General features: G+C 46.2%; 1 protein-coding gene across 2 annotated transcripts in view; it reads left to right on the top strand.

Annotated features, from left to right (window-relative positions):
* The first annotated feature begins 4,861 nt into the window (after window positions 1-4,861).
* Window positions 4,862-18,278, top strand: part of MBTPS2 (membrane bound transcription factor peptidase, site 2) — a 54,912-nt gene continuing 41,495 nt past the window's right edge. For both annotated transcript variants that reach the window (XR_002099799.1, XM_019529180.1), the window contains exons 1-4: window positions 4,862-5,178; window positions 10,520-10,668; window positions 11,481-11,619; window positions 15,769-15,872. Coding sequence is in view for 1 of the 2 variants with exons in the window: in XM_019529180.1 (XP_019384725.1) it covers window positions 5,104-5,178; window positions 10,520-10,668; window positions 11,481-11,619; window positions 15,769-15,872 (467 nt within the window). In the remaining variant the exon portion in view is untranslated. The remainder of the gene's footprint in view (window positions 5,179-10,519; window positions 10,669-11,480; window positions 11,620-15,768; window positions 15,873-18,278) is intronic.

Below are 18,278 nucleotides of genomic sequence, written 5' to 3'. Positions count from 1 at the left end.
GTTATAGAAAACAATTCTCTTTTGAAGACTGTGTTTTTGTTTGCAAAGTCCTTCTTTCTATAAACATACTTAAGCTATATTCTTTTTGATTTGTGCAGCCAGTGTTCCATGCTAGTTTCACAAATGATATTCTACACAAAGCGAACATTAAACAGAAGTAAAGTTCATCTGAGTCATTTATGGAGCCAGTTCTGCACATTTATTATAGCAGGCACAGTTATTTACTGTGATTGATGTCAGCAGGATTCCTCATATAAGTAAAATTATTCATGGGCATAACTATTTGCAGGAGATGAGCCTATACATTTAAAGTTATATCCAGTGACTGGCCTTGGAATATATCATTTATATTTAAGCTAGATGCATTTTCTTGCACAAGGTGCTAGAATTTCCTTTTAATCATTAAATGTGTATGCAGTCAAATATAGCTATATGTGGATCATTGCTCAGTGAAGCTGGTGTTCAACAGAGCATGTGCGAAAACTCCAGAGGCTAGATATAATGATCTTGGGTTTTTGTCTATGTACAATTTATGAACTGTTTGATATCAGAGATTGTCTATATTTATGTGTGTCAAATGCAAATTCCATTTTGAATGTGGGACAGGATTTCTACTTTTTTATTGTTTCCATATAGACTCAAATACCAAAGGGTGATGATACAGGGCTGGTAATGATCATCGTTATCCCAAATGGCAGCCTATTCAAGTGGAAGTGCGTTGGGAAATGTAGGGAAAACCAGTTTTCTACAGCTCTTCTGCTGAGGCTTAAAGCAGTACAATTTCTTTGGAGGCAGAACAAGGAAACCAAAGACATCTTTTGGCACAGGAATTTGGCTAGGGCTGGAGCCAGTTTCAAAAGGATGCCCTCTACTGCAGTGATTGTCAAGCAGGGTGCAGTAAAGTTATTTTAAGAGTGCAAAGGAATATTAGTGTTTTTAGATGTGCAAACACCTACAAGATTCACAAAATAAACCCAGAGATTTCAGCTAGGAACCCATAATGTGAAAAACATTTTGAACTGTAGTGGCTTTTCTGAATTCCTTACAACAAAATTGCTCTCGTATTTTTCCATAATCAAAAATTGAGTGAAAGCTTACAAAGGGCATTTTTGAGTGTGTCTTAGGCCTAAAAAGCTTGAGAACCACAGCTCTAGTGAGTGTCTGGGAAGGGGAGAAACAGTCCAGCTCTGCTTCCTCATGCCCCCACCCCTCCTGTCAGCTCTTTTCTGCTCCTCCGTTCTCCCTCCCTGCCACAATGTAAGCCCACGCTGGAAGAACGAGTAGTGCTGAGAGCCCTTGGACCTCTGGTCACTAGCATGAAACCAGAAGATGACGCCATGCTACTACCTCCATACCCACCCCCAAGACCTGAGATGGAAGGATGGAGCCTCCTTGCAGGAGAAAGCAGTAATGTGTATGTTTTGTCTGTATCTGTGCCTTTATGCTAAAGAAAAAAATATTGTGTTTTGGAATATTTGCAAAATCTGCCAAAATTTTCCTGGCTTTCAGCTGGCATGTAGAAGGCAGGGTAGACTAGGCATCTAGCTCAAGCTTTTGTGGGCTGAAGCTCACTTTATCAGTAGGGATCTCTGTAAATTGTGCTGGAAGTACCTTCCCCAGTGGCTTCTTTCATGTTTTTCATTTCATCACTTGCCTGCTAGTCAGTCCATCTACTCAGCGGCTCCCTTTGTCCAGGTCAACTGGGTCAAGAGCTGTGGCCTGACAATGGGTGGTAAATGAGCAGGCTCCCACCTATGCTGCAACACATCCAGCAGAGTGCAGGCTTGCTGCTCTATCTGGAGGTGTACTTGTCCCTTGGTCACCACTCCCCACCACTGGGGAACTGGCACCAGCTGGGGGTCATGGTGTCTAAGCACCTGCAGGCGTGGGCAGGCCTGCTGCTTTGTCTCTCCCTTTGTGGGAAGATGCTGGTCATCAACTTGTATGTCCTGTCCGTGCTCTGGCACCTCTTCAACACCCTGGCCAGGCCCTCAGAACTCCTGGCCAGTCTTCAGAGATGGGCTTTGTGGTTTTCTGTCTGGAACAGCAATGGGTTTCTACAGGTGTCCTGAGCCTCCCGTTGTGGGAAGGCAAGCAAGGCCTGATCTGCTTCTGCAGCCAGGTCCACAGTTTCCGCCTCCAGGCCCTGTAAAAGCTCCTCTACGGTGCTGGTAACCAGGCAACATGGTGTCTGATCCGCTGTGCCTTCCTCTGCTGTCTCCAAGGTTTCTGGTATGGCCGGCAGCTCTTCTACCTGCAAGATCTCCACAAGCAGGACCTGGAGGAGCTGCCAGATTTCTTTCAGGACCTCCTCAGGGCCTGGAGGCTGATCTCTGCCTCCAGGTCCCCAGACATGGTCGCCCAGTGTGCTGACCTCTGCACTGAGCCTCCACTGAAAATCCTGCAGCTGGTGGTTCCGGTGACGGAGGTGCCCTGGGTATACCAGAGGATAGTCCCAGCAAACATCACTCATGTCAGAGACCTCCTGGACTATGCTAGGCAGTGATGGATGGATCCCTCTGCACTGGCCCAGAGCAGGAAGGTGTATGCTGCCTCCTGCATACTCTGGAAGGCAAAAGCTGCCCTACTGCCTTCACCTACATTAATCAGGTCCTGCACAAGGGCATTTCCCTCCGTCCCCCTTCTCGCCCTCTGGAAGTAGTTGTGGGGCCGCTGATACCTGCCTTGGCAAGCCCCATGGTGCTCCCTGCCCCACCATCTCAGCAACTGGGGAATACCAAGCCAGTCCACCTCTGAACAGCCCATTGCTGCAAGCTCTACATAGTCATGCTCCACACAGTCCACTATTCCATCCTTGACAACAAGTGGTAGGACACCCTAGACAAGGGTCCCCATTGGACTAGTTTGTACTCCACTTTGATCCCATAAGCCATAGGAGACCTCAGCTGGCGGCTCTTACATGGAGCTGTCGCCATGGGCATACATCTGATACCTTTTATGGACACTTACGACACCTGCCCCTTTTGCCAACAGAAGGAGACCCTGGCGCACGCCTACCTTGAGTGTACCAGGTTGCAGCCCCTCTTCCACCTCCTTCAGAAGCACCCCACATCTTTTTTGTTATTGTCTTCCTGCCCCAGCAAGTCCTGGGACCTCCTGGTCAACCTCTTCCTGGCCCTGGCCAAGCTGGCCATCTATAAGACCAGGAAGAAGGCTCTGGTCAAGGGGAACCCAGGTGAGTGTGGGGCTGTCTTCCCGCCACTCCAATGCTCATGTCTCCTGGCACAGTTTCACTTGCTGGCATCCACAGGCTCCCTCAACTCCTTCCATTGGCAGTGGGCACTGGCCGGTGTGATTTGTTTAGTGTCCTCTTCCGAATTCCGTGTTATTAATCTGTGACCTCACTTTCTTTTATGTTGCCCCAAATAATTAGTTATTTGCCCCAGTGGCCTCCTATATTAAGGAATGCTTGTAGATTTTGTGATGGGCCAAACCCATGACTCTTGGCACATCCAGTAGGCCTATGGCACACAGTGAAGCAGAAGAGGTACTGAAGGGAGAGTGAACAGCATATGACAGGGTGGGGGTTTTTTTCCTCCCACTGTTCCTTTGTCACTTGCAGCCTCCAGCATTCAAGATCTATAAAGTTTCCCATGTTCAATAGCTCCTGATGCCCTTTTCCTCCAAGAATTTGTCCAATCCCTTTTTAACCTGGCTAAACTGCCAGCTTCTACCACCTCTGGCAGCAATGGGTTTCCCAGGAGGATGACACCTGGTGTGAACAAGAACTGCCTTCTGTTAGTTTTAGTCTTACCTACTTTACCTGTGGCAGTTCACGCTGTTATGTCTTGTGTTGTGTCAGGGTTGACTGTGTACCCTCGCTAAGAGGTAAGACAATGGATTTGTATAGGATGGTTTGGACAGGGATGATCCCATCTCAGGCCACAGGTTGCTTTAGATTGCTTCCAGCCCTGCTTCTCTACAATCTCAGGCCTAAAGCAGCTGGACTGAGGGGTCTTGTTGGCAGCGGGGGGCCTCTTCCTAGTGTGTGGGGGGGCACTAGACAAAGCTGGGGGGCTGTGCTATACATCTTCTCCAAACATACTTGTTTTTTCAACAACACCCACTTAAGGTGCCGAGCTTCTGTGGGTAGCAGCGGGGCAGGCTCAGCCATGTGGGGTGGGTGATGCTAGAAAGATGGTTATTGGGGCCCTAAGACAAATGTTGTGGTGGCTATGGCCCCCCCAAGCTCTGATGTACAGAAGGCAGAGGGCAGCCCTGCTGCAGCCTCCTCAGGGGGTAGTCTGAAGTACAGGGGGACTCAAAGGCAGTACCAAGGGATGAGCACTAGGGTGGCCACCATAAAGGACATTCCGGTTTTCTGCTACTCTGTCCTGTATTGCTACGAAACCCAACATCCTTATGTCCTCTATAAAGGCATTGGGTTTTGTATTTATAGAGGGCAGAGGACAACCGGACTGCCTTCTACGATGGCCACCCTAGCGAGTGCACCGCCCCAAGGGTATTCATGCTGTGTTGCCACATGGCAGCTGCTCCCGTGAAGCATGCTCAAAACGACAGCCCAAATGAAATGTAGTCACCACATATAAATATAAATGTATTATTCATAATGATTAGAAAGAAGTGATGCAAGATTTGTTCAGGCACCACCAAAGCACATGGCAGACATCTTCCCCTGCTAAGCAGGAAACCAGCCCAGACCACCCGGTTCAACAACACATACCCAAGAAAACCTCGCCCATAGGGCGCCTGCGCTACTTTTTAAATTTACCCGGGATTTTTCCACCAATCAGGAGCCTCGAGGGAAGCGGGGGCGGGATGCCCAGCTTCTTTTGGCTACTGCGCATGGGCGCCTAGCAATGCTGCTTGACCTTGCGGCCGCTCCTGCTCTGGCCGGCAGAAGGCACATGCGCATCTATGACGGTCTCGGCCTGCGAATCCCAGCCCTTCCTTGGCGCGCGGTGAAATGACGTCATAGGAGCCGGAAGCCGTGCCGTCGCTCTCTTCTCTCCTCTCCCCTTCCTGACCGCTGCCGGAAGTCTCCGCTAGGAAAACGGAACTGCTGGAGGAAGGTTCTCGGAGCGCTTCAGTTCCGGGGACAGCTGTGTAGCCGGAGCCGCGATGATTCCGATCCCGGTGGCGGTGTGCGTGCTCGGCGGCTGGTGCATCATCTACCTGGCCGACACGCTGCTGAAGGTGAGGGCCGCAGGTGCCGCTGGCTCCTCCCCCGGCCCGGTCTTCCGTCAGGCGGTTGGTGGCGGCCGTTAGGCGTTCGGAGCCGTTGAGCGGCCGCTGAAGCTTTAGGACGCCCCTCCCCCCGCTGCTGCACAGGGGGAGGGAGCAGGATCCCCCCGCAGATGCGGCTGCTGCGCCCCCCTTTCCAGGTGCCTGACCCAGGTGGAGTCAGGTGCCTTTCATCAGATGCCCTGGACCTGGCTGCAGGGTTACCAGATTTCCAGTGGCAAAGAAGAGGATGCTTATCAGTGATGGGGCCAGTGATATGCCTGTGCCCTGCCCCTCACTCCCACACCACAGCCCTCCCCTCCCTGCAGCCCTGCTGCTGCCTCTCATTCCTGACCTGCAGTGCCCCCCTCTCCCTGACCATGCCAGTGCCCCTCACTCCCAACTTGCAGCCCGCCTCCCTTCCCCCATCCTTGCTGATACCCCCTCACTCCCAACCTGTAGTGCCCTGGCATTTTCTGTGGCCTAACCCACAGCCCCCCACTCCCCCTGGTGCCCCAGACTGCCAAGCCACAGCCCTGCCAGCGTTCCTAACTCCTGACCTGCTGCCCCTAGCCTTGCAGTGTCTCCCAGCTGCTACCCCCGGCGAGCACAGGCACCGGCTCCAGTGCTGCCAACCAGGCCACACTGCCCTCGAAGGGGCCCCCAACCCCTTCCCCCACTGGAGGAGTAGATGCCTCCTGTGCTTTCCCTGCCCTGCTGCAGCCTCAGCTCTGTGTGTGCCCTGCCTCCAGTCATCCTTCCCCCAACCCCTGTTCCACCCAGTGCCAAGCAGCTCCTTGACAGGGCAAGCTGGGAGTGCCAGTAAGAACTTCAGAGCAGAGCAGAGGCAGATCAAAATTTCAGACATTTGTTGATATTGTAAAAAACTGCCCAGATGGAGGTGGGAGGACCCAAAAAAGGGACATGTTTGGGAAAACCCAGGCATGTGGTAACCCTAGCTGACTTGTTCCTCTGGCTTTCAAGGCTTTCAGTGGTTGCTGCAGAGGAAGGTGCAATGGGGCAGTAGCACTCCCCCTTCCGTTTGATTCCTGATCCACCCACACTAAGTCAGGGGCGGGCAAAATCTGGCCTGCAGGCTGGATCTGGCTGGCAGTGGACTCCATTTCTCAACAGCTCCTGCCTGCATGGCTGGGGATAGTTTCCGTGGAGACCCCAGCAGCAGCTGCTCTATCACAGCACTGGGTTGAGGTTTCCATGGAGACCAGCCCTAGCAGCACTGGCAGGCAGCAGCAGCGCCATCCTCTTCCTGGAGTGGAGGCTATGCTGTGAGCGGAAGTGGGGCAGGCTCAGCTGCCTCTACCTGTGCAAAGTGGGCAGCGGTGGTGGCAGTGCTGCTGGGAGGGGTGGCTATGGGGGGGTGGGGCTACAGGGAACTTTGGGGTATCTGTGTCTGTCCTGGTTCTGGACCACACTGTCACCACTGCAAGGAGCCGGGGCAGAGCCATGATCTGCTGCCTGCACGTCTCTGCCCAGGGCATGCAGGCTGCAGATTGTGGCTCTGCCCTGGCTCTGGATCATGCTGTCACCACCACAAGATCCCAGCTGGGCTCCGGAGCATCTCTGCACCCTGCCAGCACTGCTGGGGCCGGTCTCCATGGAAACCCTGGCCTCCGGCTATCACAGTGCAGCTCTTGCTGGGGTCTCGATGGAAACCTGTCCCAATCACGTGAGCAGGGGCTGCTGGGAAATGGAATCCGGCTACTGGCTGGATCCACCGTTTTGCCCACCCCTGCTTTAAATCGACTGCCCCTCAGCAATAGTAACAGTTTTTCTATTTGAGCTGTGCTAAGTGGTGACAGGAGCAGTTGACTCCATGGCTCATTATCAATTCATCTTCCTGATTCCTGTTGATGTCTTTGCCTGGCATAGGTGTTAACAACCCTCTCCCCCTCGATGGTCCGCTATACAAACTCTTTTCTTTTGCAGTGCTACAGTCTCTTAGTCCTTCCTGGTGATACCTCTTTTCTATTTCCCAGCCCTGCTGACTGCTTTCAGCTGTAGCTCAAAACTTTAACTCTGCTGGGTTAAAGGCTCAGGCGCAGAAGTGACCAACAGTGCAGTATTGGAGGCAGTGTCAAGGCACTTGAGAAGACTAGATGTTTTGTCAATCTGAATGAGACGCGTACATTTAACTCTAATGACTACTGAATGAATGACTGGGGGCTATTGACCGTATGTCTTTTGACTGTTTTGACCCTTTTTTGCCTAGTTTTTCATTTTTTTTAAAAAACTTTTAAGTCATATAATCTAGCAAGTTAGTGACCATTACAATAAAGTTGTATTTGTGCTTGCATTGATGTTCAACTGAATAATATAGTGCTAGGGCCCCCAGCATATTTATAAAGCTTGTAGTGTCCCTTTAAGTGGGGAAAATGTGTTATGTTATAAACTGATAATGCACCACACCCCCCTTCTCAAAATCCTATATCTGCCCATGAGCATCCTCCCTCCACCCCTAACCTGATTCACCTGAGGCTAGAAGCATGGAAAATAAAATGCAATACTGCATCTCACCCACCTTATTTTTTTCAGAGCACAAATCGCAGCCCTAGAGTTGGGATTGGTGGTGCCCACCCCAAAGAAGCCTCGTTTGTTTCAGTGTGACAGCCATTCTGTTGTGATGTGGTGCCATATGCAGGGACAAATAGTAAAGTAAATATGTAGAAGATGTAGAAATCCCTTTGCTGCTTGTTCGAAAAAAAGGAACTTGGTGAAAGCAGTATTTTGCCAAATGTGCTATAGAAAGATATGGCTAAACTCACTATTTATTTGACCAGCTGTAGAACAAACATTGAAAAACAAATTTGAGATTCTGAAGTATGAGATGTTTTTAATTAGAGGGGCTTAGTTACAAGAAATAAAGCTCCCATTGTTTCTACATCAGGTCACAAAAAGAGAAGCCACCAGACTGTTTCATCTTATGACCCACTTAGATGCACTTTTTTGCAAACACTTTTGGGCTCCATCCCTGTACTTGAATCCAGGTGGGTGAACGTTTGCAAAAGATCACTGGGACTTCTGACTGTCTGCCTGTGTTCAGTTACTGGATTGGGGAATTGGCCTAGGAGGCCTGTGAACAGCCATCATTTCTCTTCTATCCTTTCATGTTGCTCATCCATCAGCAAAGAACAAAGAAACTCAAAATGTTTGGAGGCAATTGCATAAATGACTCATGAACACAAAGAGGTAGTTAGTCATGTTAGTCTGAAGTCAGAAGGCAGGGTAGATATATACCTTTGTAGACTAACTAAATATGATATATAGCACAAGATTTTGTGAACCCAAGTTCAAGTCATCAGATGCTGTGAAAGGACAACATAGAGCAAAGTATAAAGGGGAGTGAGTGATTAGAATAGAATAGGTGAGAAAGCAAGAGGAAGGGGCACAGGAATGCTGGGAGAGGCATACAAGCAAAGAACCCATAGGAACAAAGGGGTTGTAAAAGCTAATCTGGGGAATAGGATAAGAATTGGTTGTTCCTGTTTAAACTAAACATAGTCTGATTTGTGTATGATTTGTTCTACAATTTCCCATTCAAACTTAAAAAAAAAATTCTGCCTGAGAACAGCAGTGTTGGAGTCAGCAATGAAGTGTCCAGGGAGGCTGAAATATTCTGCCATAAACTTGTGTGTCTTTCTGCAGTTGATGTCAGATTGATTTTTCATTCATTCTTACACTTTTTTGTTCATTTCATCTGATGTTGACAGCAGATGGGCATTGTAAGCAGATGTTGGCATATGTGATGTTGGTCAAGTTGCACATGATTGAACCTTGGATGTTGTATATGCCTTGTTTGGTCCAGTGATGTGGTTTGTGTTGACGTGGGGACACAATAGGCATTTCAGTCCAATGCAAGGCCTGGTACCTCAGTGAGGATGGGAGTTAGTCCATTTGTAGGTGACAGCTGCTGTTTGAGGTGTTGCGGGGAGGACGCTGTCTGTAAGCCAGGATGGGTTTGTCGTCAGTGGCTACTTGAAATGGTCATCCTTCACCAGGTGGGGTTGGACATTATTAATGGTGTCTTGGGTGTTCAAGCTGATGTAGATGGCAACCAGAACCATTTTGTTGTCTTTGTTCTGGGGTTGGTATTGTAGCAGGTTGCAGAGAGGTCTGAATCTGGCCTTGTTGATTTGAGTAGGCACAGTTTTGGGATTGTATTGTAATTAGAAATCCCTGCTCCAGATCTTTAAGGTGTTCATTTTGTCAGTGGGATCAGAGTAGATCTGGTTGTACACAGTGGATCTAGCGGTGTGCTTAGGGTGAAAGCTGGTGGTGTGAAGGTAGCAGTGGCGGTTGGTTGGTTTCCGATACAATGTGGTGGTGAAGTGGTAGTGTCTAGGACTGTGATTCTCCACCAGGGTGCTGCTAGGTGTTTTCAAGTGTGCTGTGGATTGTCACTCAGTGTTATCCCTGCTAGGTATGCAAACATAATTTCCAAGACAAACCCAGAGTTTTCAAACAAGACTCCATCGTGTTAAGAACATACTGCCTTTTGGAAGTCTTTCTGAGTTCTTTTCAACAGAAGAACTGTTCTGTTATTTTTCTGTAGTTAAAAAAAAAGAGTGAAAACTGGGGACTTGCATTTTCCGAAGGGTGCTTCAGGTCTATCAAGGTATGTTTTAAATCTGCTGAGGAGTGCCTTGAGTCTAAAAAACAGTGTTAGTTTGATGGAGGGATGGAACCTGTTGAAGTCTTGGTGAAATTTATGTAATGTTTAAGAAGATGTCATTGATGTAACTCCTCCAATCCCCATCTTTATATAAAATCATGAGTATTTTTTAACAGAATCTTGTCTGTCAAATTCTGAACCCTATGATTCTTTTTAAAATCGGATAAATATGGAATGAAATCAAAATGCTTGTATAATTTCATAGTATTACATATATGCTATGACATTGTATAATAGTTATGTAAAATAAAGATGGCCAAAAAGTTATTCTGGCTTTGTTATTTTCTTGGTACATAAATTTAAAATTGTTTTGTTTTTTAACAGTTTACTGTCTATTGAAAACTTGTAGCTTTTGTCCTTACAGTACATTTACAGAAAGATGATAATTAAAGATTCCAGTGAGTACACAGGAGTTGGGTCACACAATCTTATTACATGGTTTTGTAGTTTCTACAAATTAGGCTTTTACATAAAATCTGTTTTACCTTTATTTTTATGTAGTTTACGTATGAATATGTCTGTACATACAATTGCATGTAGTACTCTGTTCTTTGTTCTACTGAACATCATAGCATGCACTCTTCCTAAATGCTCCAAACTAAATCTTTATTGCTTTTTTTACAGTCCTCTGGTTCTCTGAAAGCATCCTATGAAGACTGGTTGATGTCATATGGGCTGAGTGTCTCACCTTTTCATGTGCGATGGCAAACAGGTCTCTTCAACCGTCAGTTCTACAATTGGGGACGATGGAAGCCTAGATTTCTTTATCTATGGTATAATTTCAGAATTCTGGTTTGGCCTTTCTGGACAGTCATTAGGAATATCACCATACCCACATCCTGTTAGTTTTAAAATGAATCTCTGATTTATATATTTTGATAGTTTTCTACTAATTATATCTTTGCAGGGTATTAAGTTACCTAATTGCTTAAATCAAGGGTGTCAAACTCGTCTGGGGCCCCAGGCCAGATCCAGACTGTGGGACCCTTTGCAGGCCAGATCCAGTCCAGGGTATGGGGGCAGCCTACAGGTAGCTCATATTGGCAGATGCAGCTTGTGTGCAGGGGGTAAGACTCTTCAGTGTTTGCCACCATAGCCAAGGTGCCAAAATTCCCACTTATGTTTATGCCTACCTTGAACTGTTGTACTTTCAAATTTAATTTTAAATGGCTTCAAATACAAGAAAAATGTATTTAATTCATGTTTCTTAAATCCTTTAGTTTAGGAACATGGTCCCCTTTATTTAAAAGCATTTAGTAAATTTCTGTGTTGTGATCAACTCTAAGTAAACTATTCCTGTTCTAGGGGGCACAGAAATAATAATATGATGAAAAATACAACATTCCAATCCCTGCCTCCCAAATGGCTATAATTTTGTATTGCGTTGTTATATAACTCCTTTACAGAGAAATACAAATGTTTTCCTTTCTATGGGATTGTTGATTCTTCTGTGATTTTGTCCCAGGTAGGTGGACCAGCATTGAGGATATCTTGCCAGAAATATCTGTTAAGTTAGACTGCATTTCAGCAGTTAACTAACCCAAGGATATACAGTCATTTTTGTATCTCTTGGTTCTTCCTGCAGGTTCAGCATAGGAATGGTATTTGGGATAGCTGCCATGTTTGGTTCTATTATTCTGCTTGGAAAGACATTGATACAGACGTTGACACAAATGTTAAGTGAAGCCCCCACAGCCCAGAATGATCGGATGTTGCAAGTTGTGGTAAGTGGTCTGTCTCTGATTTTGGCTTCTGAGTTGGAAACTGCTGTCTTCAGAGAAGAGAGAGTCTACTTCATTTTAAATCCACCCAGACAGATTTGGACATCTGATGTTCAATTATACCAAATATCCCATGTTCTCAGTCAGTCTTTTTAAAAAAGCAGAGGAAAGAAGGAAAGGCAAAAAATGATATAAAGCATTCAGGAATTAGGAACAGACAGTTGTCCGTATCAAATGCCCAGAAATCATCATAGTGCCCGGAATACAAAACTATTATCAGGATTTACCACCATTGAGGTATTTAGAATCTGTACCATTCAAGATTAATTTGGGTTTGAAATTTTTAAACAAGCATGATTTAGAACGTCTTAGAAAGGGAACAAACAATAAAAAGCTCAGAACATTGGGAGGCAATGATTAGACTGATAAATTGCATACACTTCTGAATTTATCAAGGTTTTTCTTTCTGAAACCTAAAATTGTCCCAGAAATATCTGGTGACAGTCCAGGCAAGATTGTTTTAATTTTCTGCATAGTTTTTTGAGGATAGATGTACAGCACTAGAGGAAAACTTTTTTGTTCAGAAAGGAGGAGTTGCAGATTGAGGCCCCTGCGGTGAGGGAGGCAGTGCCAGGGGAGGTGCTGTGCAGCTGGGGCAGGGCGTGGGATGGAGCCACAAGTGGCTGGGGGGGAGCAGGTGGGGTGGGTGGCTTCTGCCGCTGCGCATCCTGGGAGGGCATGGGAGGCATGTGTCCCTGGATCTGTGTGCGGAGCAAGGGCAGGCTCCCTCCGCAGGCTGCGGCCAGGATAGCACTGGGCCCTTCCTGGTTGGGGGCTGGGCCAGACTGTGCTGGGAGGGGGGGATGGAGGAGGCTACAGTGAATTTTTGGGTGGCCGCAGCCCCACACCCAGCGCTGCTGCTGACCCCATACACAGCCCTGGCCCAGCCCTAGCTGGGAAGAGCTCGGCACAGCCCCAGACCTAGCCTGCAGTGGTAGCCCACCTCGCCATGTGCGCAGATCTTGGGGGCACACACCCCCCATTCCCTTCTGGGGTGTGCATAGTGGCAGGAGTTCCTTCCGCCCCACCTTGCGGTTCCGTCCTGTGCTCTGCCCTGGCTGTGCAGTGCCTGTCCCTATCTCAGCCCCACTCCTTCCCACACTGTAGGAGCCTCAATCTGCCCTCTCCCACCACTTTCCTCGCTTCTTCCCCCACAACAAACTTACCAGCTGGGCCGCATATCAGCAATTGGATCGGTATCGGCCGATATAGCGTGTTAAAAATCAGCCATCAGTATTGGCCCCAAAAATCTCTATCGTGTGCTTATAGTGTTTTAGTATGTTTGTGGGTAGGCAAACCACATTTTATCTGGAATTAGCCTTTATATGTCTGCCACTAAAAGAAGGAAGGTCTATATAATATTATGAGAGGTGAAGAAACTGACTAGAGGGGAAAAATAAAATGAATCCCATGGTTATAACTTGTTCTTATGAATTGAAAATGTAAAACTAAAAACTTAGTTTAGATATCTAAAATTGGACTCTTGAATAACAACATGAGGTTGTTTTATATCGATATATTTAAAGCAAGGATAGACTGGCAAAAAGGCACATATCTCAGGAAGGTGGGGGACAAGCCTGCTTTTAAGTAGCCTTGTGGCTCTTTCTGCTCTCTAGCTTGTTCTTTTATCTTTAAGGTGTCATATCATAACATATTCCTACCTTTTGAACAGTTGCTCTAAATTTGGCTGTTGCCATATGCTTTTAGGAACAAAAAACAGAATGCATTTTTTTAAATAGAACTCATAAACACGGTGGACATGCAACCTCAGTAATCCAAACAGGAACAGATGTTTAATATCTAGTTTTTCATTCCTGTTCACCGCTTACTGTTTTCCCTCAGACATACAATACTGAGGCCCAATGTGCTGCCAGAGTTTTCAGAGCATAGAATCTCTTCCGTCTTAATACATTTCCAGTTAGAAGTAGTGAAGTGACCCTTTTGTGGTAGCAGAAGAGTAGAACCTGTTCCAAGAACATGGGAAGGGCGTTCTTCATGTCATCTCTGGAATAGTTGCTAATATATTGGATTCCACTTGATCGTCTTTTATAAGGATTATAAAGAGACTAGCTAATTGCCCATCAAGAATCACCGATTTCAGGGAGTATGTACATGAGACACCCCCCCCCACACAACCTTCGGGGCCAGCCATGTAAAAAGTCAATCTGCCGCTGCCACCTCCTCCAGCCTCTGGTGCAGTGGCTCCTTCCGCACCTCCTCCTCACAGCGGGGCTTCCCCCTGCCCCCTCCTCCCTGCCGGCTGTTGTTGGGGCTGGGTAGTGGGGGCTGCCCCCGCTTCTTTCCCCTCCCTGTTTTTCCCCCCTTCCTTCTGCCTGGCCCTGACAACAGCCGCCACCATGACCCCCCCCTTCACCACCCTGCACCCGCCCAGGCCTCCACAGCCTCCTTCCCTCCCTGCCAGCTGTTGTTGGGGGCCCCTTTCCACTCCTCTTCCTTCCTCTCTCCCTGTCTCCCAGCCCCGACAACAGCCGCCACCATGACCCCCCTTTTGCCTCCCCCTCATCCTACCCCGCCCCACTCCCTTCCTCAGTGCCTGCTGTCTCCCCTCCCTGCCGGCAGTTCTGGGGAGTGGTGTGGGGGCACTGCCACCACAACTGCTCCACTTCGCCCTCAGTCAGGGAGGTGTGGGGAACCCCACTGCTCAGGTGGTTGGAGCATGTTCGCCACAACCCCAAACTTAAACTTGGACCTGTGCAGCCTGGGCCTGCATAGCCAATCACCGCCTGCCTTCCTAGTGGCACACGTGCAGTTGGCCAAAAGTGTTGCAGGTAAACATGCAGAAAGGCAAACTAAGCCCTTTATTATATTACAATAATAGGAAAAGGGCTGAGCTCCAGAAACACAGAACTGGTTAGTTTTGTAGTTGAGCCTTTGGCTTAAAACTTTAAAGAGGTCAGGATGCCTTACAAGATATGTTTAATTATCTTTGTTTCTTTTGATGCCCTTGTGATGGATCAAAGTCAGGGGTGCATCACTTTGACTTTCAGGGCATCAAAATGATGCCCTGTCCTTAGGCTAATTGTTCTTTACCAGTTACTTGCTTGTTTACTGTTACAGATAGGACAGAAGCAAATGAATATTTAACAAAGGATCCTCTCCTCATGAAAATATTTTGAGTAGGAGTACTCTTAAAATATGGTAGATTCTCTGAAATCTAGCTGAGGGCTAGGGAGAACCTTCTAAAGGAAGTGCCAGGGGCTGACTCTGAGCAGTGGCAGGAAGGGACCTGCATTTGTGGCGTGTGGGGGCATGCACATGTGCATAAGCCCATCTTTAAATGCATTGAAAATTGTATTTTCAAGATGTTATTTCCTTGTATGCATTTGACATGTTTGGAGAGAATGCAACATTTAGAAGACAGACTGAAAATTGCAACACTAGTTCAGAGAAGACGATATTAAAAACTAACAGCTATGGGGTTGGAAGAGACTACCTATGAGAACCTGTCTTTAGGATTTTTTACATATCTATTAGACAAACATTTGGGATGCTTCAGACAGCGGTGGTCTGATCGTGGGCAGGGGGGTTGGTGCAGGTGATATATATGTCCCATTCAGCTCTATATTTCTATTATTCTCCTTATTTTAAACCTGATAGCTTTAGCTCAATTGCGTGGTTTCTGAGGGTTTTGACTTTTCATTTTTAAACTCTTGGGAGTTGAGAATACTGTTACTGCAATACAAAAATGGCTATGAAACCTCAGCATTGATTCCTAGAGGATTAGCTACAGAAAGTTGTAAGTTGAAGCTAGCAATATCAGAAAGTACTACAGAGTTTTAAGAGTTTCTCCTGTGATTTGCTTATATGCTGTATGCATATTTTTTGGCATGGAAATGTTTTAAACTTCAATAAAAGTTACCTTCTTTAACTTTAACTACATGGTTAAAGTTCTGTATGTACACTTTAAGAAACATATACAGTAGAAAGGGCAGTGATGTGATCTAAGCATGTGAAAGGCCTAGCTTCTGGTCTTAAACAGCTATGTAACCATGGGAAGTTAAAAGGAAAAATGATCTGACTTTGTATCTCTTGGTATTCTGGTGTGTTTTGTTGTCATGCCTACATGAACAGGTGCCTGGTGTAAATCTGCCCATCAGTCAGCTGACCTATTTCTTCACCGCAATCCTCATCAGTGGTGTCATACATGAAGTTGGCCATGGGGTGGCAGCTATTCGGTAATTCAAACTACTTTTCTCTTACTATGTACCAACAAAGTGCATAATTACACGAGCATGTAATTACAAGTGAATATGATTAGTGATTCTATCATTTATGAAGGTAGTTAATTTATTTATTTTGCTTAAGCACATATTTTAATTATGGAAGTCTCTAGGGGCAAGGATGGGACAGAGATCTTCAATACAGAAAGTCCATTGCAAACATTATGAGCATGACTTTTTTGTATTGCATCGTATATTTTGTATTACCTTAGATTTACCTTCTGGTTCACCAGGGTCCCCTATTTTTGTGATTCTGCAGTGTACAGAGAATTTGCGCAAAATGGTCATCCAAATCTAATATTTTTTTAAGAAAAGTTTCCAGCTATATTAGGTGCTACAAAAAGCTTCCTAATGTGAGTTAAATGTAAACCTATGAACTGTTGTACTGATAGGCTGAAGCAGTAGTTAGGAGAGGTGTGAATTGCCCGTTAATCTTGCTGGTGTGGTAATTTGGATGCTTAATGAGATTTTAAATGTTAGTATTAACTATGGTGCTCATTTCAGCAGAAAATTAATCTAATATGGTTAGGCATTGCTACAAAATACTGTGCAAGTCTAACTGAGGTTGCTGAGTGAAGATTGGGTATCATTCATCTTTACGTTTTTGCATGACAGAGAATGAAAGGCTGGCATCCTTTCATAATGCCACAAGCATCAGTGACTCCCTTCCACTAGACTCCCAAATTACTTTTCCTCATTTTCCTGTACGACAAAAATCGTTACTATATCTTGTCCGCTGTCAAAACTGCATTTTTGTCTTTTGCAACGCAGACATGCACGTCAGTATAAACACTGGTGACATATGGACTGTTTAGCAGAAGTAAAAATGTATCTAATGGAATATCTTGAGAAGTAATACAAAAAATATTGTCTCAATTATACTGTTTTCACTGAAAAAAACCTTTATTTCCTTTAAAAAACCTTAAGTTATGATTTACCTGACTTGTGTTATAAAGGAAGGCCTGATATATCTAGGGTATGTCTAGATGAGTGCCCACGTGTATTTCCCCAGGGACAACTAGCAGCACATATTTGTGACGCTGCTTGTTGTCCCTGGGGAGTGTCCCTGCATGTGTGCTCTGGTGCAGGGTAAATAGTTCCTGGTGGGATAGGGGAGGCTGGGGCCAGCATAGTTGCTAGCCCCAGCAGCTTTACTGGGGGCCTTCTAGGGCTGCAACAGCAACGATCTGGGCCCCCAGAGCCTGGCTCTGGTTCTGGGCAGCCAGGAAGTGGGTCTGGCTAGCCAGATCCACTTTTGGGTGATGCATGTCGCTGCCCCATGTTCTGCTCTGCTTTTTTTGGTGTCTTTTTTATGATGCGGGGATTTCCTGGTATCTAAATTTGGCTCTGTCCTGCAAATATGCAGTGTGGAGAACCAGATCGTGTGTGGGGGGGCACGTTTTGCAGTGCCTCAAAAGCCTTTGAGGTGCCACACAGAACACGTGCACACTTGTGTGGACACACCACTGTAGTCCTAAGACTAGTGTTTACATCTGATGTTATATAAAGTACAGGGGGCCTTGTCTTTACCCCAGCATCAGGCACTGAACTTTATTTTGAATAATCATTGTACAGCATGTTACTTGGAATGTGAAGTATTAATCAGTGAAATCTTGAATTTATATGACTTAAGTATGTCTCCTTCTTGGACCTTACTTTTCTCAGGTACACAGGGAAGAGTAGAAATGTCAGCTCTGGTAGGTACAGAAATAGACACAAGTGTCACTTTTTGCTGTTCCAAAAAGGGAGCATTTTGTGGTGCTGCCTCTTGTGTACTACTGCTGACAGCCAGGTTTTGACTGCACACAAACCATTAGCAGGTGGGGAAGCAGGGCTTTCTGCCTCACTTTTTGTCCCTGAACACTAGGTAAGATTCCTGTTCTACTGGCGTGCAGAATATGGGGAGGAATGATGATCTGCATCTTCTTCCAATATATTTCCTTATTCATTTCATACATGTTACCCTGCTATAATTGTTTACTAGAATCCTAAGACTTTATTTGAGCAGGCATTTAGCAAGCAAGTCTAAGACGGGATATCATGTAGGGAGGTTTTTTTATATCCTCTTTTAATATTCTGCCTGCTTTATAAGTTATTTTGTATCTTGTAAGCCACCAAGAGCCTTTTTTTGGGAAGGGTGGCATATTCATCGAATGCCAGTTATCTGAGAGACCTGACTTCATGGCTCAGCCACTGCCTGCTGACCTTGAGTAAGTCATTTCACTTCATTGAGCCTCAGGTTTCCCTAGCTGTAATACAGGGTTAAACATTCAGACCTATGAGCACTGACATGTGTTTGAAGACTTGCTGAAAGGTCTGAGGATTATATTGTTTGTTTTTTACTTGAAAGCAGGATCCTAA

The sequence above is a fragment of the Crocodylus porosus genome, unplaced genomic scaffold (genome assembly GCF_001723895.1).
Source record: "Crocodylus porosus isolate Cpor-Errol unplaced genomic scaffold, CroPor_comp1, whole genome shotgun sequence".
NCBI lineage: Eukaryota > Metazoa > Chordata > Crocodylia > Crocodylidae > Crocodylus > Crocodylus porosus.
The sequence above is the reverse complement of the archived record's forward strand: the minus strand, read 5'-3'. Positions and strand labels throughout refer to the sequence as shown.